The 27,765-nt window shown below is 39.8% G+C and overlaps 1 protein-coding gene and 1 long non-coding RNA gene across 18 annotated transcripts in view; one reads left to right on the top strand and one right to left on the bottom strand.

Annotated features, from left to right (window-relative positions):
* Nucleotides 1-8,012, bottom strand: part of LOC144379786 (uncharacterized) — a 50,618-nt gene extending 42,606 nt beyond the window's left edge. Inside the window, exon 1 of the long non-coding RNA XR_013443166.1 lies at nt 7,845-8,012. This is a non-coding gene — a long non-coding RNA (uncharacterized LOC144379786). The remainder of the gene's footprint in view (nt 1-7,844) is intronic.
* A 2,068-nt stretch (nt 8,013-10,080) lies between these two features.
* The window catches only part of EPB41L3 (erythrocyte membrane protein band 4.1 like 3), a 180,702-nt gene continuing 163,017 nt past the window's right edge, over nt 10,081-27,765 (top strand). For 2 of the 17 annotated variants that reach the window (XM_036071537.2, XM_036071490.2), the window contains exon 1: nt 10,088-10,352. In XM_036071537.2, coding sequence (XP_035927430.1) covers nt 10,298-10,352 — 55 coding nt within the window. In that variant the 5' untranslated portion in view covers nt 10,088-10,297. Of the gene's footprint in view, nt 10,353-27,765 lie in introns of all 17 variants that reach the window. The other 15 variants (XM_036071608.2, XM_036071534.1, XM_036071572.2 and 12 more) reach the window with 12 other exon arrangements.

Raw genomic sequence — 27,765 nt, 5'->3', positions numbered from 1 at the left:
CCCCGGGAAATGCTTTTAGTTGGCACTTACACCTTCTTAACAGCTCCTGTAATTCCATGGGACATGTACGTTTTTATGAGCTTAAAATATTTAAAGTGAAAATCACCATTGAGGTCCTCCTTCCAGGTCAGTCGAAGACTATTTGTGTTGAATCAGTAAGTCATTTAACTGTCTGGGACTCAGTTTCTTCCTTCCTAAAAAGGAGGGCGATGAGAGCTCATTTCTTTGGTCCTTTCTGGCACTAATATTCCCTGTTAGAACCATTTTGGCCCTTGTAAAGAATACCGAGTTGCATTTGTTGTATTTAGAAAACGTTAGGTTTAGAATATATTTAAGCATACATTATTTAGCATCTAAAAAGTAAGCATCTGTTTAGTGTTGGGAGAAATTAAATGGTGGACTCCAGATGTGAATCTGTTCTCTGTGGAAATAGATATTTCAATCGTAGCTCCCCTAGCTGCCATAAGGCAGCTGCCAAGACCCCCGCCCTCCCCGCCTGCCCCTCTACCTGCTTTCTACTCTCTGTGGGATGAAGATTTGTGAAGTTGTTCCAGTCTCTTCTGTGTTTAGCACTTTTTCTAGCCTGGTATCACATTACAGCCTCCCACTGCATCTCCTTTCTGATGGATGAGCAAAATTTAGTGACTCTGGAGCCCCACTGCCTTGGGATTCAATTTGAGAGCCAATCCCAATGGCCCTTGGATTTGAAATCACTGGGGGGCTTTCCACCGAGACACCAAAAAAAGCAAATTTTCCTAGTTTGACATAAAATTTCAGCATTCTAAATCTTTATTCTGTTTCTCTTTTCCTTTTCTCCCTTTTATTGGAAAGGTATAGGTGAAACCATAATGTCCTCGTCTTTTAAAAAAGTGAAATTTTGTGCTTGGAAGACTTGAGTTGTGTTTGATGGGATGTGGCAGAACTAAATCATGGAGTGTGTGTTTGAGGAGGGGAAAGGGAGCCCTGTTCACTTTTCCCCTAGTAATAGATACACCCGGGTCTCACGTATTTGAGAGGTTCAGTGGGTTCTGTATCCCATTTCCAACTCTTATATCTATCTCACTTATTTACATCAACAGAAAATGCTGAACATTGTAACCTGTTTACTGTTTCATCATTCTCCAGAGTCCCTAGCCTCTTAAAGTCCAATTTGAGAGAATGTTCTTGTAACTGAACCTAAACTCACTGCAGAACTTTGTATTTAGGCATTAAAAAGCCCCAGAATTAAGATATCAAAAGCCAAATTTAGGAAAACTTGATTCTTTATAAGTAATAATAGTGAGTCTTATTTTTTTATAATAGCAGTTGCTACCATTCATTAAGCACTGGTTACACTCCAGACTCCATCCACTGTATATCAATCTAAGTAAAACTAGATTTTTGTTCACCTGGTTGTGTCACACCAAAAAGGCTTGGTGGATTTTTCTGAATTTAGAGAGATCTGATTACAAATATTGACAAGCTAGCTTCCACCTGGCTCATTCTGTGAGGCCAGTCTTCGATGTGGACATTTCCCCCCAGAGGAGTAGGAAGTGAGGTCCAGCCAGAGGCTCCTGTGCCTGCTAATGCAGAGGGACGGGCCATGCTGGGAAGCATATGCTGAGAAAGCGAACCAGGGCTATACCTAGGAGCTCCTGGATGAAAGTCAGGTGCTCAAGGGAAATAGATCTATTTGAAGTCAAGTTGCTTCTCACACGGACAACTGTATGGGATGGGTGCTGATGGGAGAAGGGACAGGAAGGTTTTAACAATAGTTAATGAATCTCTCCAGCAGTGCTGGAAAAGCTAGGCAACATTTTGTGTGGGTGTGTTTGTACATTGTGTGTGTGTGTGTCTACATATATGTGTGCCTGAGTGTGTATCTCTATATTATGTGTCTATACATATGTGCATCTGTACCTGTGTGTTGGAGTATGTATGTCTGTATAGAGGTGTATGTATGAGTGTGGCTATGCATGTGTGTATGAATGTATCTATATACATGCATGTCTATACACATGAGTATATATCGTGTGTTTATCTAAGCATATTTATTCATATATGGGTTTTGTGGTTATATATGTGGTGTCTATATGTATGTGTATGTGTGTATATCTTAGCTCTTAAGAGCTTAGGTGACTGAGCAGGAAGAGCTGGGTTCAGTACTCTTCCATTATAGTTGTATGACCTTGGGGAAGTTTCTCACTGTTTTTTTTTTTTTTTTAATTGAGATATAATGGATCTATGTGAGGAAGTTTCTTAACCTGTTTTTCTTCCAATCACTTCACCTTTAAATTGGGAATAATAATAATTCATGTCTCAGACTATAGTGAAGATCATACTAAATGATGTTCGTAAAACTGTGGCTTATAAGCAACTAAAAGTATCAGTCATGATGATCTCACCTTTTTTGTCATCTCCAGTCCTCATTTGCCGAGGAACCTGAGGCTGGGAGGATGAAGCTCTCCCTTCTGGGGACATTGGCAGTACAGAGTAGGTCCAGGGTTCCAGCCTACGTCAGTCTGTATATAGCCCACAAGTATCTGTGAGACTGGTAATATCTTTCCTGCCTTTCTACACTATCTGTCCAATTTTCCCATTGCCATTTGTTGAAGAGACTGTCTTTTTTCCATTGGACATTCTTTCCTGCTTTGCCGAAGATTAGTTGACCATAGAGTTGAGGGTCCATTTCTGGGCTCTCTATTCTGTTCCATTGATCTATGTGTCTGTTTTTGTGCCAGTACCATACTGTCTTGATGATGACAGCTTTGTAATAGAGCTGGAAGTCCGGAATTGTGATGCCACCAGCTTTGCTTTTCTTTTTCAACATTCCTCTGGCTATTCGGGGTCTTTTCTGGTTCCATACAAATTTTAGGATTATTTTTTCCATTTCTTTGAAAAAAATTGATGGTATTTTGATAGGGATTGCATTAAATGTGTAGATTGCACTAGGTAGCATCGACATCTTTACAATATTTGTTCTTCCAATCCACGAGCATGGAACGTTTTTCCATTTCTTTGTGTCTTCCTCAATTTCTTTCATGAGTATTTTATAGTTTTCTCAGTACCGATTCTTTGCCTCTTTGGTTAGATTTATTCCTAGTATCTTATGGTTTTGGGTGCAATTGTAAATGGGATCGACTCCTTAATTTCTCTTTCTTCTGTCTTGTTGTTGGTGTATAGAAATGCAACTGATTCCTGTGCATTGATTTTATAACCTGCCACTTTACTGAGTTCCTGTATGAGTTCTAGCAGTTTAGGGGTGGAGTCTTCTGGGTTTTCCACATAGAGTATCATATCATCTGCAGAGAGTGAGAGTTTGACTTCTTCTTTGCTGATTTGGATGCCTTTTATTTCTTTTTGTTGTCTGATTGCTGTGGCTAGGACTTATAGTACTATGTTGAACAATAGTGATGAGAGTGGACATCCCTGCTGTGTTCCTGACCTTCGGGGAAAAGCTCTCAGTTTTTCCGCATTGAGAATGATATTTGCTGTGGGCTTTTTGTATATGGCTTTTATGATATTGAGGTATGTTTCCTCTATCACTACACTGTAGAGAGTTTTAATCAAGAAAGGATGCTGTACTTTGTCAAATGCTTTTTCTGTTGAGAGGATCATATGGTTCTTGTCTTTTCTATTAACGTAGTGTATCACATTGATTGATTTGTGGATGTTGAACCACGCTTGCAGCCCAGGAATATATCCCACTTCATCCTGGTGAATAATCCTTTTAATGTACTGTTGGATCCTATTGGCTAGTATCGTGGTGAGAATCTTTGCATCTATATTCATCAGGAATATTGGTCTGTAATTCTCCTTTTTGGTGGTGTCTTTGTCTGGTTTTGGGATCAAGGTAATGCTGGCCTCATAGAAAGAGTTTGGGAGTTTTAAGTAAAACTCCATTTCTATTTTTTTGAAACAGCTTCAGAAGGCTAGGTGTTAATTCTTTTTTAAATGTTTGGTAGAATTCCCCTGGAAAGCCATCCAGGCCTGTACTCGTTTGTTGGGAGATTTTTTATTACTGCTTCAATTTCCTTGCTGGTTATGGGTCTGTTCAGGTTTTCTATTTCTTCCTGTTTCAGTTTTGGTAGTTTATATGTCTCTAGGAATGCATCCATTTCTTCCAGATTGCCTAATTTGTTGGCATATAGTTGCTCATAATATGTTCTTATAATTGTATTTCTTCAGTGTTGCTTATGATCTCTCCTCTTTCATTGATGATTTTATTTATTTGGGTCCCTTCTCTTTTCTTTTTGATATGTCTGGCCAGGGTATCAGTCTTCTTAATTCTTTCAAAGAACCAGCTCCTAGTTCTGTTGATCTGGTCTACTGTTCTCTTGGTTTCTATTTCATTGATTTCTGCTCTAATCTTTATTACTTCTCTTCTCCTGCTGGGTTTAGGGTTTATTTGCTGTTCTTTCCTCAGGTCCTTTAGATGTAAGGTTAGGTTGTGTATTTGAGACCTTTCTTGTTTCTTGAGAAAGGCTTATGTTGCTATATACTTCCCTCTTGACTGCCTTTGCTGCATCCCAAAGGTTTTGAACAGTTGTGTTTTCGTTTTCATTTGTTTCCATGAATTTTTTTAAATTCTTCTTTAATTTCCTGGTTGACCCATTCATTCTTTAGTAGGATGCTCTTTAGCCTCCATGTATCTGAGTTCTTTCCAAATTTCCTCTTGTGATTGAATTCAAATTTGAAAGCATTGTGGTCTGAAAATATGCAGAGAATGATCCCAGTCTTTTGGTACCAGTTGAGACCTGATTTGTGACTCTGGATGTGATCTATTCTGGAGAATATTCCAGGTGCACTTGAGAAGAATGTGTATTCTGTTGCTTTAGGATGGAATTCTCTGAATATATCTATGAAGTCCATCTGGTCCAGTGTGTCATTCAAAGCCCTTGTTTCCTTCTTAATCTTCTGCTTAGATGATCTGTTCATTGTAGTGAGTGTGGTGTTAAAGTCCCCTACTATTACTATATTATTATTAATGTGTTTCTTTAATTTTATTATAAATTGGTTTATATAATTGGCTGCTCCCATTTTAGGAGCATAAATATTTACAATTGTTAGTTCTTCTTGTTGGATAGACCCTTTAATTATGATATAGTGTCCTTCCTCATCTTTTATTACAGTCTTTGGTTTAAAATCCAATTTTGTCTGATATAAGGATTGCCACCCCAGCTTTCTTTTGATGTCCATTAGTATGATAAATGGTTCTCCACCCCCTCACTTTCAATCTGGAGGTGTCTTTGGATCTAAAATGAGTCTCAGCTCATAAATTATTAAACACAACATCTGAAACTAATGATGTACTATATTGGCTAATTGAATTTAAATGAAAAAAATAAATAAAAATAAAATGAGTCTCTTGCAGACAGCATATCAATGGGTCTTGCTTTTTTTTTTTTAATCTAATCTGATACCCTGTGTCTTTTGATTAAGGCATTTAGCCCATTTACATTCAGAGTAACTATCAAAAGATATGACTTTACTGTCATTGTATTACCTGTAAAGTCACTATTTGTGTATATTGTCTCTGTTCTTTTCTGGTCTATGTTACTTTTGGGCTCTCTCTCCACTTACAGGATCCCCTTTAATATTTCTTGCAGGGCTGGTTTAGTGATTACAAATTCTTTTAGTTTCTGTTTGTCCTAGATGCTTTTTATCTCTCTATTTTGAATGACAGCCTTGCTGGATAAAGTATTCTTGGCTGAATATTTTTCTCATTAGCACCCTGAATATATCATGCCAGTCCTTTCTAGCCTGCCAGGTCTCTGTGGATAGGTCTTCTGCCAGTCTAATGTTGCTCACCTTGTAGGTTATGGACCTCTTGTCCTGAGCTGCTTTCAGGATTTTCTCTTTGTCTCTGAGATTTGCAAGTTTCAGTATTATATGTCGAGGTGTTGACCTATTTTTATTGATTTTTGAAGGGGGTTCTCTGTGCCTCCTGGACTTGAATACCTGTTTCCTTCCCCAGATTAGGGAAGTTGTTCACTATAATTTGCTCCAATATGCCTTTTGCTCCTCTCTTTCTTTCCTCTTCTTCTGGGATCCCAATTATTCTAATATTGTTTTGCTTTATGGTGTCACTTATCTCTTGAATTCTCCCCTCAAGATCCAGTAGTTGTTTATGTCTTTTTCTCAGCTTTTTTGATTCTCCATCATTTTGTCTTCTATATCACTAATTCTGTCTTCTGCCTCATTTATCCTAGCAGTTAGAGCCTCTACTTTCTATTGCATCTCATTAATAGCCTTTTTAATTTTGACTTGATTAGATTTTAGTTCCTTTATTTCTCCAGAAAGGGATTCTCTAGTGTCTTCTATGCTTTTTTCAAGCCCAGCTAGTATCTTTTTTTAAAAAAAGATTTTATTTATTTATTTGACACAGAGAGAGACAGCTAGAGAGGGAACACAAGCAGGGGAAGCGGGAGAGGGAGAAGCAGGAGAGGGAGAAGCAGGCTCCCTGCCGACCAGGGAGCCCCATGCGGGGCTCGATCCCAGGACCCTGAGATCATGACCTGAGCTGAAGGCAGACGCTTAATGACTGAGCCACCCAGGCGCCCCCAGCTAGTATCTTTATATTCATTATTCTGAACTCTAGTTCCAACATCTTACTTATATCCATACTGATTAGGTCCCTGGCAGTCAGTACTGCCAAGTTTTTCTATCTTGTCCTTCTGTCCAGAGAAGAATAAATGAATGAGAGAACAAAATACTAAAATGGCAATGACGACCCCAGAGAAATATACACTAAACAAATGAGAAGGGACTTGAAACCAAAAAAAAAAAAAAAAAAGTAAAAGAAAAAAAAAGAGAGAATATAATCAGACAGGTGAACAGAACAGAGTAATACACTGGATCCTGTGTGTACTTTGGTCTGTTTTTAAGAAAACTAGATCCCAAAATTGTAAAGAAAGAAAAACTTATATATGTACAAAAATAACATTAAATAAAATGGAAGGATAGAATGTAACTTTAAAAATGAAAAATTAAAAGACAAAAATAAAAAAGAGAAGGAATATAAACAGACAGGTGAACAGAACAGAGCAATACACTATATCCTGAGTGTATTTTGGTCTGTTTGTTAGAAGAAACTACATCCCAAAATTGTAAAGAAAGAAAAACTTACATATATGCAAAAATAAAATTAAATACACTGAAAGGGGGGCGCCTGGGTGGCTCAGTCGTTGGGCGTCTGCCTTTGGCTCGGGTCATGGTCTCAGAGTCCTGGGATCGAGCCCTGCATCAGGCTCCCTGCTCCACGGGAAGCCTGCTTCTCCCTCTCCCACTCCCCCTGCTTGTGTTCCCTCTCTCGCTGTGTCTCTCTCTGTCAAATAAATAAATAAAATCTTTAAAAAAATAAAAATTAAAAAAAATACACTGAAAAGGTAGAATGTAACTGTAAAAATGAAAATTAAAAAAAAGACTTAAAAAAGAGTTGATAAAATAAGAAATTGGTTGAAAAAGGAAAGAGAAAAAGAATTGTAATTGGAAGACTAAAGAATCATGGGGAAAAAAACATGAATTCTATATACTATTTCTCCTAGCTGGAGTTTTGTAGTTCTGTGTGATTGGTAAACTTGGTCTTGGCTGGATGTTCTTGCTGATATTCTGGGGGAGGGGCCTGTTGCACTGATTCTCAGGTGTCTTTGCCCCTGGTAGAATTGCACTGCCCTTGCAGGGGGCCAGGCTAAGTGTAAATGACTCTCTATTGCTCTATGTGGCTTTTGTTCCCTGAAGCCTTTCAGCACAGCTTTAGAGGATAAGAATGAACATGGCGGCCTCCCAATCTCTGGCCCCAGAGCTGAAAGACCGTGCCCCCCCGCCACTCCTCAGTGCGCCCTCAGAGAAAAGCAGTCACTCACCCTTGTCTCCCTGGTCTCCGTCTGCACTCTGTGCTCACCCAGCCTGTTACTGATTGTTTCTATCTCAGGCACATGACCTTGTGACCCCGCTTCGAGTCTCCAAACTCTGCAGACTCATGTGGTGCACACCCGTGCTCCTACTCCCAGGGGAGGAAGTGGGGATCTCTCTGGTTCTGCTGCTTGATGGGCCCCTGCTCAGAGAGCGGTTGCCCAACCAAGCTACCAGTCGCAGTTTATGGCAACTCTGAGCTGAGAGCCCACTCCTGGGCTCAGTCTTTGCAGCCGGCTTCCCCGCTCCGATACCTGGAACTCTGCTGCACTGAGGCATCCCCGGTCTATCTGTGACCCCGAGGATCCTGAGACCACACTATCCCACCTAGGACTCTGCCCTGCTTCACTACCTGAGCACCATTCAGGCAGGGACGTCCCTCACTGGAGCAGACTTCTAAAAGTTCTGACTTTGGGCTCTGCTGCTATATCACTTTCCGGTAGCCAGCTTCTGGAGGCTCCCCCCCCCTCCACCGTTGTCTATCTCCCCATATATCGCCTCGGACTCACCTCTCTGCACCTCCTACCTTGCAGAAAGTGGTCACGTTTCTATTTGTAGAGTTGCAGCAGTTCTTTTCTTAGATCTCCAATTGAGTTCTCAGGTATTCAGAATGGTTTGATAACTATCTAGCTGAATTCCTGGGACCAGACAAAACTAAGATCTCCTACTCCTCCGCCATCATGGACTATATCTGTCAAAGCTAGGATTTTGACAGTAACCTTCGTATAACCATTTGGGTCCCCCCGCATTTCATCCCATTTCCACCTACATTGACCTCATCCAGAGTCTCATGTTTGTCATTCCTTTACTTTCCTTTATATGTAATTTTATTCCATTCATTAGTATTCTGAAAAGGAAACTTAATTATAATTGTTTTTAACTTTCTAAAAGGACCTAATGTTGTGTGTAATCCATTGAAACTTTTTATTGAGAAGATTCACCTGTGTTGTGATATGCTGTACTACATCCGTTCTGTTCTATTTAATATTCTAATGTGTAAATATACTATATTTATATCCTATCTTGTTGATGGGCATTTGGGTGTTTTCAGGATTTTACTGTTGTGAAAAGAGCTGTTTTGGCATTATTGAACATAACTCTTCACCCACATGTGCAAGAATCTCTCTTGGGTAGGAGTAGAATTAGTGGGTCATAGAGTGTATGAATGTTCAATATTAGGAGATAGTTCCAAATTCTCCAAAGTTGGTTTCCCCAATTTTAACTCTCATTGGAATGTGGATCCACCATCTTTCAACACTTGGAATTGTTAGATTTTTCATTTTTCCTAGTTGAATGGGTATAAAATGGTTATTTCGTTGGGGTTTTAATTTGCATTGCTCTGACTACTAATGATATCAAATGCCTGTTCTCATGCTTATTGGCACATGTGTTTGTTCTGCCATGAAATGTATATTCATATCTTTTGATAACTTTTCTGTTAGGTTGCTTGTGATTTTCTTAGTGGTTTGTAGGAGCTGTCGAGCAAATTACTTGATCATTTCGGGATCATTCCTGCGTCTATAAAAGTGGGGATGATAATACAGTGTTTATAGCATTGATTTTAGGATTAAATTGATGTTTACTTACAGCACCATGAATACTGGCACATAACATAATAGATACTCAAAAAAATGTTAGTTCTGACCCCCCTACTCAGCCTCACTTGTTCTGAAGCTTGCATTTGGTGGACTGGCTTTGTCAGACTTTGCCCCGTTTGCTTAGTGGAGAATCTTTGCTTATTGGTGTGGCCAGTGTGGTCCTGCTAATGTTGTACCTTAGGGAATAAAGCAAGTTAAATGAACCCCGACTCTTCGGGAGGAAATATAGGAAAAGACCGTGGAAGTGAAGAACTTCAGTGGGGTCCTTGGCCAAATGAAGGGGAAAAAAATGTCAGTATAATTATCATGTTGGTCTCAATAGCTCTGCCTGTAGATGTTTGGATTGTGTATTAGCATGGCAATCGGGAAAGCTAAGGATTTAAAAACTCCCCATATGCATAATTAAACTGAAAATTTGCTAGCAAGCAAAAGAGTCTCTGATGATGCTTGGGAGCCAGGGGTCCAGAAGCCCTATGCTACATTAGGCTTTCTGTCTGCCTGCTGCTGGAAGCTCCTTCCACAGCCCTTTTGAGACTGCTGCATGGTCACGCGGAGAAGCTACACTGGGAACCAGGGAAACTATGAGGGGAAGAACCTGAAGGACACCATAAGATGCTATGCAGTTCCTGCCTCCTGTTCCTGCCTTGTGTTTTTGAATGTTGAATTCAAAGAGAGTATCTGGATGCAATAGTAAAAGAATCACTTTTAGTGCCCTGGATCTTTCTGTGTCTCATTGAGAATATTCCTGGAGGAATGGAAGCCGGACTGTCAGAGCTCCAGTACCTTTGAAATTGCTGCACTGCAGCATGCCATCTCTCATCTGTCTCTATCTGTGTTCAAAGTCCCTCTTAGGATTTGGAGGTAACATTTCTGTATTCCTAATGTTAATTCTACCTATGAGAAGTAACTGTTTTTAGTGATTATAACTCTGAATTCAATAAATATTTAAGCAATACCATGTGTAACTTCAACCAGGGAAATATGGAAATGATTCTTTGTGCAGGATGCTTCTTAAAATGTTTGTTCATTCAATGCTATGCTAATTGTTCTCTGTTTTTTTTTTGTTTGTTGGTGTTTTGTTTGTTTTTTTTTTTTCTGGTTTGAAAGCTCTGCTTTGCAGTTTTTGTAGGAAAATCTGGAATTGAGAGCAGATGCGGGCTAGCTACAATGTCATCTCACCTTTCCCTCTGTCCTTATTACCCGCCAGTCTGACTGACTAATTCTCTGAAATTCTTTGCCCTAAGGACACATGCTTAAGGGTTTGGAAACACCTTTTAGCTGTGATGGCAGCTTCAACTTAGGAAGTGGTTAAGAGAAAAGTTTGAGTGCTCTCTAAAGACAAGAATGCCCGGTACTTACGCTTAGCCTTTGCAATTCACAATTCACAAATGATAATGTGTTTTCCTTTGTGCCAAGAATTACACAGAAGAATACTGAAATATAACTTAAATATATTTTGTAAGTAATTGCAAAACTGCTTCATTAAAACATGAACAAGGATGAGACCTCAGAAGAATGGAGCTGCCCATCAGTCAACCTGGGAACCTATTTTAGGCTCAAGATTCTTAGGTGTGTCTCCTCCGGTGGCTTTTGTAGGCCTTTTGTTGATCGTTGGGAAATGAATTTCAGTAATTGGTATTGGAAGTGAGTAATGAGCAAGGTGTATATATAGACACAGAGGTAAACTCAGAGAGATTTTTCAGTGGGTTCTGTTGAAACTTTCTGATCTTGATGTTTTTCACAAAGGGAGTCCCTAATGTTTGAGAAGGGGCTGTTTTCTCTCTATGTCAGCTGTCTCATCCTGAGGGACATGGGCCCTGGCTGAACAGAAATCCCAACCCTTTCCAGCCAACTCCTGGGTTGCTAATTTCTCTTGATTCTTTTCTTTTCTGACAGTAACTTTCAAAAGCAATACCATTCATTACCCAGGAGATTATGGTGTGATATTGGGAGCATTATTCCAATTTTTGTAGTATATTTTCCTTTAAATCTCTAATTCTGAAACATTTCTCACATTTTTTTCCGGTGAATCCAGAAATTTTTGCAGAGAAAATAAGCATGCCTTAGCAGAGCAGTTTTGCTTTACAATGAACTTTCATACAATGTACCTTTTGGTTGCAAATCAGTGAGAAATTATTTGTCCAAAAAGCCCAAATCTTGCACCTGGATATGATATGTATCTGTAGTTTTATTCACATTTTGTGTGTAAGGCTATTAAGACCTAGGGAGGTTGTGAATTGCTCCAAATTGAATAGGAAATGGCAGAACAAACAGAGGGAACTAAGAACAGAAACCAGGTGTCTTCACAGCAGCTGGGAACTTCCCCTACAAACCACCATCCCTCCTCTGCTGGTGGTGATCTACCTGAAGTAGTGGGCCTGCACTGGAATCCAGTAGGAGCCTGGAGAAGTAATGGCAAAGGCAGGTTCTGAAGGGCTTTTACAAGGTGAACAGAAGAGGGTAGAAATGATAGAACAGGCCATACGAGTTGTGTTGCAGGTGCTAGATTCAGTGGTTTGCTAAGAGGACTCACGGGACTCAGCATACAGTTGTGCTTACGGCTAAGATTTATTGCAGTGGAATGACACAAGGCAAAACCAGCAAAGGGAAAAGGTGCATAGGGCAACGTCCTGGGAAAACCAGCTGCAAGCTTCCAAGAGTCCTTTCCCAGGATAGTCACATAGGATGTGCTTCGTTCTTCCAGCGACAGACTGTGACAACACATGTAAAATGCTGTCTACCTGGGAAGCTTATTACAGACCCAGTGCCCAGGATTTTTACTGGGGGTTGGTCACATAGAGAGCCTCTGCTGTGTACCTGTCAAAATTCCAGACTCCCAGAAGAAAAGCACACATTTGGCATAGACCACATCATTTTGTACTAACAGTTTAGGCACAGGGAGCCACCCCCATCAGTTGGGGAGCAGTGGGAACTCTCCCCAAATCCAAGTTTCCAGACAGCAGCCAAGGGTCAGCCTTGCAAGGGGGACTCTCTAAGGACAGCATCTCAGGCCTGCTGTGGTAACTCAGTTACACAGGAGCTAGGGTAGTTAAATTGTTTCAAAGATTTTATCAGATTTCATCAGAGAGAGTTGACAGGAAGAATAAACAGGTTGGAGGTAAGGAATGAAGGAATAGGAAGATATTTTCAAGTCTTGGAGATGAAATACATGGGAAGGTTTTTGGGGCGTGTGTGTGTGTGTGTGTGTGTGTGTTTGTGTGTGTGTGGGTGTTTCCCCAGACAGAAGAGGATTATTTAGGAAGAGCGGCTGGATGGGAAGGGGAAACATTCTACATTCTGAATATATTAACTCTGAGATGACAGAGGAATCAAATTAGAATTTTTTTTTTTACCACAAATGAAATACATTCAAGATATTGGTAGATTACATTAAAAAAACTGATTCTTTTTTTTAAGATTTTATTTATATATTCATGAGAGCTAGAGAGAGAGAGAGGCAGAGGCAGAGGAAGAAGCAGGCTGTCTGTGGAGCAGGGACCCCAATGCAGGACTCGATCCCAGGACCCTGGGATCATGACCTGTGTTGAAAGCAGACACTTAACCAATTGAGCCACCCAGGCGCCCAAAAAAACTGATTCTAATATGACATTCATGTCTATGATACATTCCTGTGTCGTGCTTATGGAATTAGAGTAAATCACATAATTAAAGAATTACTGTTAAGAGGGAATTTTGACTTTGTATTAGCTGTGAAGGATGCGCTGTTAAAAGACATAATTTTAACATGAAAATATTATTAATGTTATTAAAAAGTATATATGTTAGGCAGTTTTTTCTAAGGACCTGAATTAGCTTCTACTTACTACTCGTTGAAATTGGTAATTCTTTACCCGAGTTGTCTAACCTGGTCTTGATTTAAAAAAGCCAACAACACATAAGTAGCTAATTTTTCCTTATTTGTTTGTAAGTATTATGTGAATAATAGAATTATAATAAGAATTCCCTAGAGTCGGGCGCCTGGGTGGCTCAGTTGGTTAAGCAACTGCCTTCAGCTCAGGTCATGATCCTGGAGTCCCGGGATCGAGTCCCACATCGGGCTCCCTGCTCAGTGGGGAGTCTGCTTCTCCCTCTGACCCTCCCCCTCTCATGCTGTTTCTCTGTCTCTCTCTCTTTCTCTCAAATAAATAAATAAATAAAATCTTTAAAAAAAAAAAAAAGAATTCCCTAGAGTCCCCCCCGCCCCCACCATGGGACAAAGGTCCTGATGGGTATAGATTTAGCACGAGAACATTGGAAATGATGTGTTTGAGGGTAATGTGAAATACTGTGGAGCCTGTCAGTCTTTGTACCAAACCAATGAAACAGTTGTGTACAGGCTTCTAAACATCCTAACATAAAATCTCTTTCTCACTGATTATCTATATAATCTGGGCAAATTTCAGCCGTGTAGCAGTATCCATGCCATATCTCTAGCCCCATAGTGGCTTCCAAGAATCCATAGTTATATTTCCTTCCTGTAGTTATTAAATTAAATATTCAAATCCTGATTTTTGCTTTTGATCGGAAGTGGCACCATTTTATTTAGCCAAAGCAGCTTTTTTTATATTCCTCATGTGTGTGTGTTTTTTAAAAGAAGCTTCTCTCTTATTTGTGGGGGTAGACAATCTAGTAACAGGTTTGGGGTAATTTTTTTTTTTTTAAGTAGCTCCACACCCTGCGTGGAGTCCAGTGCAGGGCTTGAACTCATGACCCTGAGATCAAGACCTGAGCTGAGATCAAAAGTCAGGCGCTTAACTGACTGAGCCACGCAGGTGCCCCTTGGGTAATTTTTAAAATTGCATATGTGTGTGGGACAAATGGGGATGAGGTGGTTGTACAGTAATATGAACATAACTACTTCATAAATATGTATTGTGGAGATGACATTCTTATGTTACACAAATTGGATGCGTCAGAATTTTAAATGTCACCTTTGGATTTAATGCAAGAAGTTCCTGACTGGCATCTTCCTGACTTTCCTTAGAAGGGACCCTGTAGCCACAGAAACTTGTTTTCAGTTCCTAGCTGCCAAGGAGCGAGGTTTCTCCCCTTGCCTTGTCTGTGCCCTCCCAGTTCCCACCTGCTCCTGTCCCCCTGAGCTCATGCCATCTCTTCTGGATGTCAGGACTCACGGCGGCAACAAGTGGGGGGATGGCTTGGGGGAACCCTTCATGCCACATGGTCTCACAAAATGGAAGGCCAAGGACATAAGAGGATTATCTTCTTTATCTTCCTTTGACTCTCTTATGTGTTGTGGATTGTTAAACCTCATATCCTGCATGCATTGCTCTAAAGCACACTTGAGGTAGGCATGCCTGTTATTAAAATAGAATAAATGGTGGAGAAAGTCAGGGTTAAAAGACAATATGGAAGAGAAAAATAAAGCCAGCGCGAACTGAGCGGGACAGATGCATATCTCAGGGCCTCGTGCAGTGGACAGAGGTAGGCTGCAGATTTGGTTCTTAGGTTCCTAGCAGTGAAAGTGAAGAGGGAAACATGGTCAGTGACAGATCTGAGACATCTGTAAGATAAAAACCTAAGTTTTTCTAATACTAAAACCTAAGAGGAGTTTCTTCCGTGGGTGCTCTTACAGGGTAACATAAAAGGCAATGATCTCACCAGCAACCTTGTAACAGAGGTAGCGAGACTCACATGGCTATGCTAATGACCTCATCAATATGTACTTATTTACATGCTGCACAAGCCTCACTGAGTAGCTGCAGTTCTAAAATACAATGATTCCAAATACACAGTTCTGTCCAAAAGGAAATTTAGAAGACTAGGCAGTCCCCATATCCTTCAGGCAATTATATTCATGGATGTATTTCTCCCAACTGGGCTTTTGATAAGAATTATTCAACACAGACCCTTGGTTTATAATCTCTGACTAAAACAGAGAGTGCAGTGTTGACAAAGTATTTGGGACTCAATCAAGGAAGGATTGAGTTCATTTTCTCTAATGAAATTTAAGGACATATCCCTGAATGGATGGCCACCGTGGCTTCGCTCAGAGATGAGGGAGGACCCACAAGCAGGGATAAAAGTCTTCCTCCAGAAATAATTCTGGATCCACTTCAAACCAACACGGATTGTGATTCTAATTCAGGTTGCCTTACCTCTATAGCAGTAATTTGGAAAAATAAAAAATTTGGGCTAGGAGTCACAGAACAACCACATTGCCTAGAAAGGAAATATCATTAAAGTATATGTGTTATGCCCACTGGAAAAGAAATCTTAAAATGCATCATGCTGAAATGTAATTAACTATCCACGAGTTATGAATCCTTAGGGGACTAGCATTTGGTACACAATGGACTGAACGAAATAAACCCCAGACATTATGCTTAAATTTTGATCACATTCCTTATTCTTTCAGAATAGAGACAAACAAACCTATAGAACATTTTGCATTCCTTTCTTTAAGGAATAATTTTTTAATAAACAGGCTAATGTAGTTGAAATGGAATTTTATTCAACATTAACTAGTGGTTCAAAGTGAGGAAGTAGAGAGCCAAAGTATATTTCTGATACCTCTTGGAATGCTTCCAAACGTGTGCATGACCACTTTCTGCACAGTACATGACTTTAGAATGCCAGAAATTTTTCACTTTAACCTTTAAAGTGTGCTAGCGTAATAGAGAAGCCCATTACAAAGCAGTGTACATATTAAAATTCTCCCTGGTACTGGACTTATATTCAGAAGAAAAAGTCTCTAAAAAAAACTTGGCATTTGATAAGAAACAAAATACAGACTGTTCAATACAATGAAACCTATTTTATTTCAAGGATTACAAAGTTAGATGGAAACTGCTGATAAGGCTCGCTTTCCATAATGACTTTAGTCTGCTCCTTAACCTTTGACATCGTCTGCCACATCTCTGTTGCCAAGCAACAGTGAAGCAATAAAACCTGTGTGAGTAAAGAAAGTTCCCAACATAAGAATGAGTTGTATGCTAGAAGCTCGTGAGCCACTTATTTAGAATTCTAAATACATTTTTTCATGTGAAAAATATTAATGGCAGTTGATTATCCAAACCAGCCACTGTAAGCCTACTCGCTATGCTCATGAAGTATTGAAAGGCAGCACCATTCCTATCCAGAATGAATAATTTCATGATTCTCGTCTCCAAAATGCCAAATTCCAGGATATGAGAAAATGCCACTGAACAGCCAAAATGGATGTTACAAAGTCCTTGTATTAGAGCATGATCTTAGTCAGAGAAACAGATGAATATATAGCCATGCACAAGAATACCATGTATTCTTTTTTTCAATATAATTTTAACAGATCTTGTTATTTGATGTGAAGAGTGAGAAAGGATGATACAAGGAGGAGCAGGGACAAAAATTCAGAAGCAATTGCTGACCACCTGAATGCAGAGGAAGATAGAGAAAATCTGAGACAACTCAAAGCAAGCTTGCTATTGCTGAGTACTACTAGGTCCTAAGCTCCATCTACCACTAGACATCTCGCACTGTGTTTTATCTCCTTGTAAGAATTACAGTAACCATCCCATCACCAACAAAATAACACCCCTTTTATTTATTTATTTTTTTATAAAAGATTTTATTTATTTATTTGACAGAGACACAGCGAGAGAGGGAACATAAGCAGGGGGAGTGGGAGAGGGAGAAGCAGGCTTCCCGCTGAGCAGGGAGCCCCATGCGAGCAGGGAGCCCGATGTGGGGCTCGATCCCAGGACCCTGGGATCATGACCTGAGCCAAAGGCAGACGCTTAACGACTGAGCCACCCAGGCGCCCAAAATAACACCCCTTTTAAAGATGAATGAATCTGTGCATTTTAGAAAGTTGGAATCATAAATAGTTAACATTTGCAAGAAAACAGCACTGACTCTAAGTTTTGAAGGGATACATCTTCAGCTCTAAGCGAAGCTCATTTAGAGTAACAAAAACCTGAGATTTCTGTATAACTGACTTTACTATAGAAATGCAGCAGTTTAATTAGACATATGATGTATGAGATGTTGCCATGGGGAAACATATTATGAATTCCAACTAGAGACAGCAGATAAACATCCCCCACTCAGAGGCATTGAAATTTAGCTATAGAAAACTATCTGCTCTTGGGAAATATACAGAAAATAGAAGTGTTTCCACCTTTCTGTAAGAGAAACACACGTCTCTCGGTTAGTCACCAGGGTGTTGTGAACTGTGTAGAAAACCTAAAGAGGCCAAGAGCGTGCCCCCCCCCCATCCCTCAGGTGGGCTGCTCATTCACAATGGGAATATCCCTAATTTGAGGACTAATTTATATATTACACCTCAGCAATATTTTAATCTAATTGTTCACGAGCCCTGCTGATTCTTAATTGCTGTTTTGGTCATGCACACAGCAGTGACAGTAATTCCAAATTAAAAGGTGAGTGATTGGTATTAAGCGTTGGGTTAACTTCACACAGTAATTGCCAATACTTGCTAAAAATATCTGGAGGCAGCCACCACCTCTTTAAAATGCAGCCATCTAACTAAAAATGTTCTGCTTACCAAAATGGAGTCTGCCGTTACTGTTTGGTTTCATTATTGCTTCCTCTAGCGTGCTTCTATATCTGCAGGCCTAATTTTGAGTATTCCTGTTCCAGATTACTGAAAATTGTTCCAAAATGCTATGCAGTCTTGTTGAAAGGAAGTGTTGCCCAATCAGATCTACAGATTATAATCAAGATACATTTTGTAAAACTGTATTTATGGAAATGTGCCTTGGGAGATTCCATAGCCAGCACTGAACTTAATCTTTACACAGTTCCTCAAGTTTTAATACCAGAAAGTTTTGATTTCCTTTCCTAATTTTTCAGTTTGAATTTCTTAGAGAATTCCTTAAGTTCAAGGCATGTTGGGGCTATGCCAGGGCTCTTGGAAGTGTCTGATAAGAAGTGGTGAGCGCACAACATTCAATAACAACGTCTTAATTTGGAAATTCAGGGGTGAAAATTTGGATTTTAAGAGTGAAATATGTAACATGCTTCCGCCATCGCGGAGCCTGAGAATGATTTGAATGATACTGCTTGAAGATGCCTTGGGGAAAGTTGCAGCTTCGTTAGTCTCTCCTGTTGACAAACAATCCTTATCACCCACAGATGTTGTGCATGGAATCAAGGCTTGAGCATGGGGGCAGCTAGCAAATGTGGCTATACCTCTGGGAAATCTGGATCCATATTTCACGTTTAATGTTTCAGAAACATCCTTTGATATGTCAACAAAGCCTTTCCTTTCTCATACCTGATGTTTTTTTCTAAACTATTCAGAGGACTTGGCAGAAACCGTAGTGGAGAGAAAAGGGAAGCTCTTGGGTATGGATGGGATGGTACTCCATTAAGGAGCAGTGGTCTTCACGCTTTTTGCTCTGTACCACCTAAAACATTTGAAAACTAGGTGTCCCTTGCACATTTTCAAGCTCACATCTAAAATCTTTGTCTTAAATTTAAATGGTTTCAGATATAATTTCAGATATCATGCATATATTGTGCTTTTTATAATCAAATAAATACATCACTTTTTTATATGTACCTTTTAAAAACCACAGCAATTGGCTATCCGTCATCTATTTCACAAGTACAGGGACAGACTTTTCTTTTACAGACATTTTGTGTCTTTTCTTTTCCTCCTTAAACTTCTATTTCCATTCTACTTCCTGCACAGAATCCTACCCTAATGTATTATTTTTATGCTTGAGAGTATCTTATTGATTACCTATCAAAATTCTCTGCAATAAAATGGGTGCATAAATTGAAATTTGAGCTTCATTTTTCATTTTATGTGGCCATAATGTTCTAAATCTTAGTACTATTTTCTGGACTAAGCGATCAGTACAATTATTAGCAGTAAACACTTTAGTGTAAACAACACACGTATCTTACAAACTATGATAAATACTAAACATAAAAAGTAATCTGTTATTGCAAATTAATCTCTTAGTAAGACAAAGAGAGCATTTTTTTCCATTAGTTTGTGTATTTGTGGGTAAATATTATGTATTGCTAAAATGAGACATGGCTGAGCAACATTTTCCTTCCTTCCTCCCTCCCTTCCTGTTTTCCTCCCTCCCTCCAACTCACCTTCCCTTTCTTTTTTCTTTCTTTCTCTTTTCTTTTTTCTTTATTTCTCCCCTTCCTTCCTTCCTTCCTTCCTTCCTTCCTTCCTTCCTTCCATCCATCAATCTATCTTATTTCTTAGATAAATACAGAAAAAATTATTGAGGTACAAAAGTGGATGCAAATGGCAGAAGCTCCATATTATGGCAAATATCCCCCAATTCTTGGAACTAATCTATTAGCTACTTCATTCTGTCCTTCAATTTGGTTGAAAGGAGAAAATTAGAATTTACTTGAGTTGCAGAATATTTGTTAATCCGTTACTGAAGCAAGTCCAACCACTGAAGAAATTTCCTTTGTCCAAAACCAAAGGTTTGCTATCCTGGAAAAATGCACTATGGAGATTGGGCCTGGGGGCTGGTTTGCCTTTGCACTGCTAATGGGAGGAAGGGGTTGCTAACTGGGAGGTAAGAAAGGAGAACCTCAGATGGCTGTTGCTTTCTCAGGCAGATCAGTTTTAGGGTCTAGAAGTTGAGAATCTGGAAACCGAGTCCCTTAAAACTAGATAAGTGCCAGCATATTCCTTAAAAAAAAAATTGTGTGCTCCCAGAGGTATCCATAGTTCAGTTTAAAGACCATTATTGCAGATAATGAATATTTTGCTATGTGATGGTTTGTTTGAGGGAAAAGTTCAGGTTATCAATTTAGTTGCCCTGTAGATGTCACCATTATTTGGAAAAAAAAAAAAAAAAAAAGCCCCATTAGGTAGAGTTCTGATGTCCATGTCCCACCCCATATTATCTGATGTCTCCGCTCTTCCCTTACTACACAGGCCTTGAGAGGGGCTGTGGGTGGCTGCAGGGGATGGGGTGCCTCTGGTGACAGGAAGTTCAGTAGGAGTGGAGCAGCTGGGAAAAGAAGGGAGAATTTTTATTTCCTTGGGAACTTAGATGAAAAACTGAGGTGATAAAAGTGAGCTATCTCTACTTTCTGACCCATTACTTCCAAACTTATTGTTATATATTTAGCGGGGGTGAGGGGCAGAGGAAGAGAGAGAATCTTAAGCAGGTTCCCCGCCCAGCATGGAGCCCAGTGTGGGGCTCGATCTCACCACCCTGAGATCATGACCTGAGCTGAAAATCAAGACTCAGAGGCTTAACCAACTGAGCCACCCAGGCGCCCCCAAACTTATTTGTAACTAAGCTCATCTTCTGTCCTTCCTTCTCATTTCTGAGATGGAGAGGTCCTTCTGGGTTCACCTGTGTTCACAATCCCACCTCCTCCAGAGCTTTGCCCAGAGACCCACCATCTGTTCCACATTCCAACCTCCAATTCCCTATGATTCTTTCCCCTTTAAGTATGATTATACTCAAGTCTGTTTCATCCTTTGTTAATAAAAACCTTTTCCCTTATCCATTTCTTGCTAGCATTTTGTCTCTCTCCTTCCTTCATCTATTTCCTCACCTCTAAAATGGCAGTAATAATAGTAGCTACATTACAGAGTTATTGAGAGAATGATACATGCAAGATATAGAGCCCTATTTTCCCCTGCAAGATGGCAGTAAGTTAGTAATTCTTATCATCGGCCACGTTTATTGATATTTCAATGTCTGCATTTTTTGACCTCTCTTCAATCCACTGAATTATTTATCCCCAAAACTCAACTGAGATTGCTCTGGCAAGGCCACTTGTGATGGTTATATTCTAAATCTAGCAGACTCTTCTCAGTCCTTATTTTCTGGATGATTTAGCTAGCTCTACTCAGTCAATCTCCATGACAGCTCCTTCTTGGTTTTCCTCTTGGCAACCTCTCTGTACCCAACCCTGACCAAGGGCTCCATCTTTGGCCCAAGTCCTTATTTTTACCCATGTTGTCTCTGGATGGGGATTTTATACTGACTCGTGGTCTTAACTTTATAATTCCAACCTTCCCTGAGCTTCAAGCAAGTATTTCACTAATTGTTAGAAATATGAACTAAATGCCCCCTTCACCACGCAGAGTCAACATGTACACAACAGAATCTGTCATATATCTAACACTCTTTCCTGTCTCGCCCCACAACATATTTCTTTGCCCCATGTCTCCTTGATAGGTAAATGGCACCACTACTCAGTGAGGTATTACCTAAGCTAGAAATCTAGATCCGTTACAGATCCTTCCTTTCATTGTGAGTTAACTTAGTCAAACTTTGTGCATTGACTGGAAACTGTGTCAAGAAATGGGACATCAATGGTATGTGTATATATATATGTGTGTGTGTGTGTGTGTGTGTGTGTGTGTATAATGGAATAATATGCAGCCATCAAAAAACCCCCCGAAATCTTGCCATTTGCAACGACATGGATGGAACTAGAGGCTGTTATGCTGAGCGAAATAAGTCAATCAGAGAAAGGCATCTATCATATGACCTCACTTATTTGAGGAATTCTTAATCTCAGGAAACAAACTGAGGGTTGCTGGAGTGGTGGGGGGTGGGAGGGATGGGGTGGCTTGGTGATAGACACTGGGGAGGGTATGTGCTATGGTGAGCGCTGTGAATTGTGTAAGACTGATGAGTCACAGTCCTGTACCTCTGAAACAAATAACACATTATATGTTAAAAAAAAAAAAGATAGTAGGAAGGGAAGAATGAAGGGGGGGAAATCAGAGGGAGAGACGAACCATGAGAGACTATGGACTCTGAGAAACAAACTGAGGATTCTAGAGGGGAGGGGGGGTGGGGGGATGGGTTAGCCTGGTATGGGTATTAAAGAGGGCACGTACTGAATGGAGCACTGGGTGTTATACACAAACAATGGATCATGGAACACTACATCAAAAACCAATGATGTATGTTGACTAACATAATAAAATAAAATTAAAAAAAAAAAGAAATGGAACATCAAGTCCTGCCAGGTTTTTTTCTGCATATTTCTAAATCCCTCTCGTTTTTTCCATCCCCACTATTAGTGCCCTGCTAATTACTTAATTTAAGAATAATAACTAATTTATTAGTATCAATAGTTATTATTTCTTGCTTAAAGGATAGCAAAACTTCTTCTTGGTGGCCCTGACACTAACCCACCCTCTGTCTCTCCAGTCCTTTCTCCCACATGTTGTCAGAACAATAGCTCTAAAATAGAAATCTAACCGTGTTGCTCCCCTCACTACTAACCATCACCAACAGGTTAAAATCAAGGACTTACGTTGATATACATAGTCATCAGTCACTTAGGCCTTACCTGCCTCTGTTCAATTTTTTCCCATCTTCTCTTTTCACAGAGTTCCCCATACTCCTGGCTATTTCAAGGATCCTTTGCCTTTTCTAATTCAGTTATTCCTTCTGCCATCCCCTTCCCCATCATCATCTCATCCTTCTTTGCTGTCTAAACTCCTGTTCATCCAGAAACACTCAGCTCAGGCTGTGTTAGATGCTCTTGTAGTAGTACCTTGGCCTACCTCCAGCAGAGCATTCCCTGTATTAAATGATTTGTTCATGTCTGTTCTCCCATTAGACAGGAACATGTCTATTTTTCCCTCCAAAGCCAGAGACCAGCTCTCTTTTATCTGTTTTTGCTACTCTAATGAAGTACAAAGTCACACAGTGAGTGCTCAATAAACATCTGAACAAAACGGTAGGAACAGGGCCAGGAAGGTATCAGGGGGTGTCTGAAAGAATCCAAATTGGTAGTTTGCAGGCCAGAGCTTTGACAACTTCTGTAGGCTTTATGGAGGGAGAAGATTTGTGCAAGTGGCCAGTCATAGGCTGTTCATCATCATCATTTCCAATGTTGTTGCCATCATCACCATCAGCATGGTTAACACTGATTGGGTTTGTATAATATGCCAGGCATATTACTCTCCTCATATGGTTTATTTCATTTAGTCATTCTTTCCCGCTCCATGAGGTAGGTATCCTGCCTTGTCCCTTACTTATTGATGAAGAAACTGAGCTTTAGAGAAATTGAGTAACTTGCCCAAGGTCACACAGCCCATAATTGGTTGAGTGAGAAATGGAACTAGGTCATACAATTCATTCTTCTTTTTTTTTTCCCCAGGAATTTGCATTTTATTTTTTTTTATTTTATTATGTTATGTTAGTCACCATACAATACATCATTAGTTTTTGATGTAGTGATCCACGATCCATTGTTTTCGTATAACACCCAGTGCTCCATGCAGTACGTGCCCTCCTTAATACCCATCACTGGGCTAACCAATCCCCCCTCCGCCCTCCCCTCTAAAACCCTGTTTGTTTCTCAGGTCCATAGTCTCTCATGGTTCATCTCTCCCTCCAATTCCCCCCACCCGCATTTTTCCCTTCCTTCTCCTAATGTCCTCCATGTTATTCCTTATGTTCCACAAATAAATGAAACCACATGATAATTGACTTTCTCTGCTTGACTTATTTCACTTAGCATAATCTCCTCCAGTCCCATCCATGTTGATGTAAAAGTTCAGTATTCATCCTTTCTGATGGCTGAGTAATATTCCATTGCATATATGGACCACATCTTCTTTATCAATTCATCTGTCGAAGGGCATCTCGGCTCTTTCCACAGTTTGGCTATTGCGGACACTGCTGCTATGAACATTGGGGTGCATATGGCCCTTCTTTTCACTACATCTGTGTCTTTGGGGTAAATACCCAGAGGTGCAATTGCTGGGTCATAGAGTAGCTCTATTTTTAAATTTCTGAGGAACCTCCACACTGTTTTCCAAAGTGGCTGTACCAACTTGCATTCCCACCAACAGTGTAAGAGGGTTCCCCTTTCTCCACAACCTCTCCAACATTTGTTGTTTCTTTCCCTGTCCATTTTTGCCATTCTAACTCGTGTAAGGTGGTATCTCAGTGTGGTTTTGATTTGGATTTCTCTGATGGCTAATGATGATGAACATTTTTGCATGTGTCTGTTAGCCATTTGTATGTCTTCTTCAGAGAAGTGTCTTTTCATATCTTCTGCCCACTTTTTGACTTGATTATTTGTTTTTTGGGTGTTGAGTTTGAGAAGTTCTTTATAGATTTTGGATACCAGCCCTTTATCTGTAGTGTCATTTGCAAATATCTTCTCCCATTCTGTGGGTTGCCTCTTTGTTTTGTTGACTGTTTCCTTTGCTGTGCAGAAGCTTTTTATCTTGATGAAGTCCTAAAAGTTCATTTTTGCTTTTGGAGATGTATCTTGAAAGAAGTTGCTGTGGCTGATGTCAAAGAGGTTACTGCCTATGTTCTCTTCTAGGATTTTGATGGATTCCTGTCTCACATTGAGGTCTTTCATCCACTTTGAGTTTATCTTTGTGAATGGTGTTAGACAACGGTTGAGTTTCATTCTTCTGCATGTGGCTGTCCAATTTTCCCAGCACCATTTATTGAAGAGACTGTCTTTTTGCCATTGCATGTTTTTTCCTGCTTTGTTAAAGATTATTTGACCATAGAGTTGAGGGTCCATATCTGGGTTCTCTATTCTGTTCCATTGGTCTGTATGTCTGTTTTTGTGCCAGTACCATGCTGTCTTGGTGATCACAGCTTTGTAACATAGCTTGAAATTGGGCAACGTGATGCCCCCAGCTTTTTCTTTTTCAACATTTCCTTGGTGATTCGGGGTCTTTTCTGATTCCATACAAATTTTAGGATTGTTTGTTCCAGCACTTTGAAAAATGTCATTGGAATTTTGATCGGGATGGCATTGAAGGTATAGATTGCTCTGGGTAGCATAGACATTTTAATGATGTTTATCCTTCCGATCCATGAGCATGGAATATTTTTCCATCTTTTTGTGTCTTCTTCAATTTCTTTCATGAGTGTTTTGTAGTTCCTAGAGTATAGATCCTTTACCTCTTTGGTTAGGTTTATTCTGAGGTATCTTGTGGTTTTTGGTGCTATTGTAAATGGAATCGTTTCTCTAATTTCTCTTTCTACAGTTGCGTTGTTAGTGTATAAGAAAGCAACTGATTTCTGTGCATTGATTTTGTATCCTGCCACATTACTGAATTGCTGGATGAGTTCTAGTAATTTGGGGGGAGTCTTTTGGGTTTTCCACATAAAGTATCATGTCGTCTGCGAAAAGAGAGAGTTTGACTTCTTCTTTGCCAATTTGAATACCTTTTATTTCTTTTTGTTGTCTGATTGCTGTTGCTAGGACTTCTAGTACTATGTTGAACAACAGTGGTGAGAGTGGGTACCCTTGACGTGTTCCTGATCTTAAGGGAAAGGCTCTCAGCTTTTCCCCATTGAGGATGATATTCGCTGTGGGTTTTTCGTAGATAGATTTTATGAGCTTGAGGAATGTTCCCTCTATCCCTGTACTCTGGAGAGTTTTAATCAGGAAAGGATGTTGTATTTTGTCAAATGCTTTTTCTGCATCAATTGAGAGGACCATATGGTTCTTCTCCCTCCTCTTATTAATGTGTTCTATCACATTGATTGATTTGCGAATGTTGAACCACCCTTGCATCCCGGGGATAAATCCCACTTGGTCGTGGTGGATGATCCTTTTAATGTATTGTTGGATCCTATTAGCTAGGATTTTGTTGAGGATTTTGGAATCCATATTCATCAGGGATATCGGTCTGAAATTCTCCTTTTTGATGGGGTCTTTGCCTGGTTTGGGGATTAAGGTAATGCTGGCCTCATAGAATGAGTTTGGAAGTTTTCCTTCTGTTTCTATTTTTTGAAAGAGCTTCAGTAGAATAGGTATTATTTCTTCTCTGCATGTTTGGTAGAATTCCCCAGGGAATCCATCAGGCCCTGGACTCTTGTTTTTTGGGAGGTTTTTGATCACTGCTTCAATCTCGTTACTGGTTATTGGCCTATTCAGGTTGTCAATTTCTTCCTGTTTCAGTCTTGGCAGCTTATAGGTTTCCAGGAGGGCATCCATTTGATCCAGATTGCTCAGTTTATTGGCATATAGTTGTTGATAATAATTTCTAGTAATTGTTTCTATTTCCTTGGTGTTAGTCGTGATCTCTCCCCTTTCATTCATAATTTTATTAATTTGGGTCCTTTCTCTTTTCTTTTGGATAAGTCTGGGCAGTGATTTATCAATCTTATTAATTCTTTCAAAGAACCAACTTCTAGTTTCATTGACCTGATCTACTGTGTTTCTGGTTTCTAATTCATTGATTTCTGCTCTAATTTTAATTATTTCTCTTCTAATGCGTGGCTTAGGTGTTGTTTGTTGCTTTTTCTCTAGTTCTTTAAGGTGTAGAGTTAGTTGGTGAATTCGGGATTTTTCTATTTTTTTGAGTGAGGCTTGGATGGCTATGTATTCCCCCCTTAGGACCGCCTTTGCAGTATCCCATAGGTTTTGGACTGATGTGTTTTCATTCTCATTGATTTCCATGAATTGTTTAAGTTCTTCTTTGATTTCTTGGTTGACCCAAACATTCTTGAGCAGAGTGGTCTTTAGCTTCCAAGTGTTAGAATTTCTGCCAAATTTTTTCTTGTGATTGAGTTCCAGTTTTAGAGCATTGTGGTCTGAGAATATGCAGGGCATAATCTCAGTCTTTTGGTATCAGTTGAGACCTGATTTGTGACCCAGTATATGGTCTATTCTGGAGAAAGTTCCATCTGCACTTGAGAAGAATGAGTATTCTGTTGTTTTAGGGTGGAATGTTCTGTAAATATCTATGAGGTCCATCTGGTCCAATGTATCATTCAAAGCTCTTGTTTCCTTGTTGATTTTCTGCTTCGATGATCTGTCCATTGCTGAGAGTGGAGTATTGAGGTCTCCTACAATTAACGTATTGTTATCAGTATGACTCTTTATTTTGGTTAACAGTTGGCTTATATAGATGGCTGCTCCCATGTTGGGGGCATAGATATTTACAATTGTTAGATCTTCTTGTTGGATAGACCCTTTAAGAATGATATAGTGTCCTTCTGTGTCTCTTATTACAGACTTTAGTTTAAAATCTAATTTGTCTGATATAAGAATTGCTACCCCAGCTTTCTTTTGAGGTCCGCTGGCATGGAAGATGGATCTCCATCCCTTCACTTTCAGTCTGGATGTATCTTTAGGTTCAAAATGAGTCTCTTGTAGGCAGCATATGGATGGGTCCTGTCTTTTTATCCAATCTGCAACCCTGTGCCGTTTTATGGGAGCGTTTAGGCCATTCACGTTGAGAGTGACTATTGAAAGATATGAATTAATTGTCATCATGTTGCCTGTGAAGATGTTGTTTTTATAGATTGTCCCTGTAAATTTCTGTTGTATATCACTCTTGGGGTCTTTCTCCTTTTATAGA

This window comes from Halichoerus grypus, chromosome 13 (genome assembly GCF_964656455.1).
Source record: "Halichoerus grypus chromosome 13, mHalGry1.hap1.1, whole genome shotgun sequence".
Classification (NCBI taxonomy): Eukaryota; Metazoa; Chordata; class Mammalia; order Carnivora; family Phocidae; genus Halichoerus; species Halichoerus grypus.
Note: the sequence above shows the minus strand (reverse complement) of the source record. Positions and strands in the feature narration are given on the sequence as shown.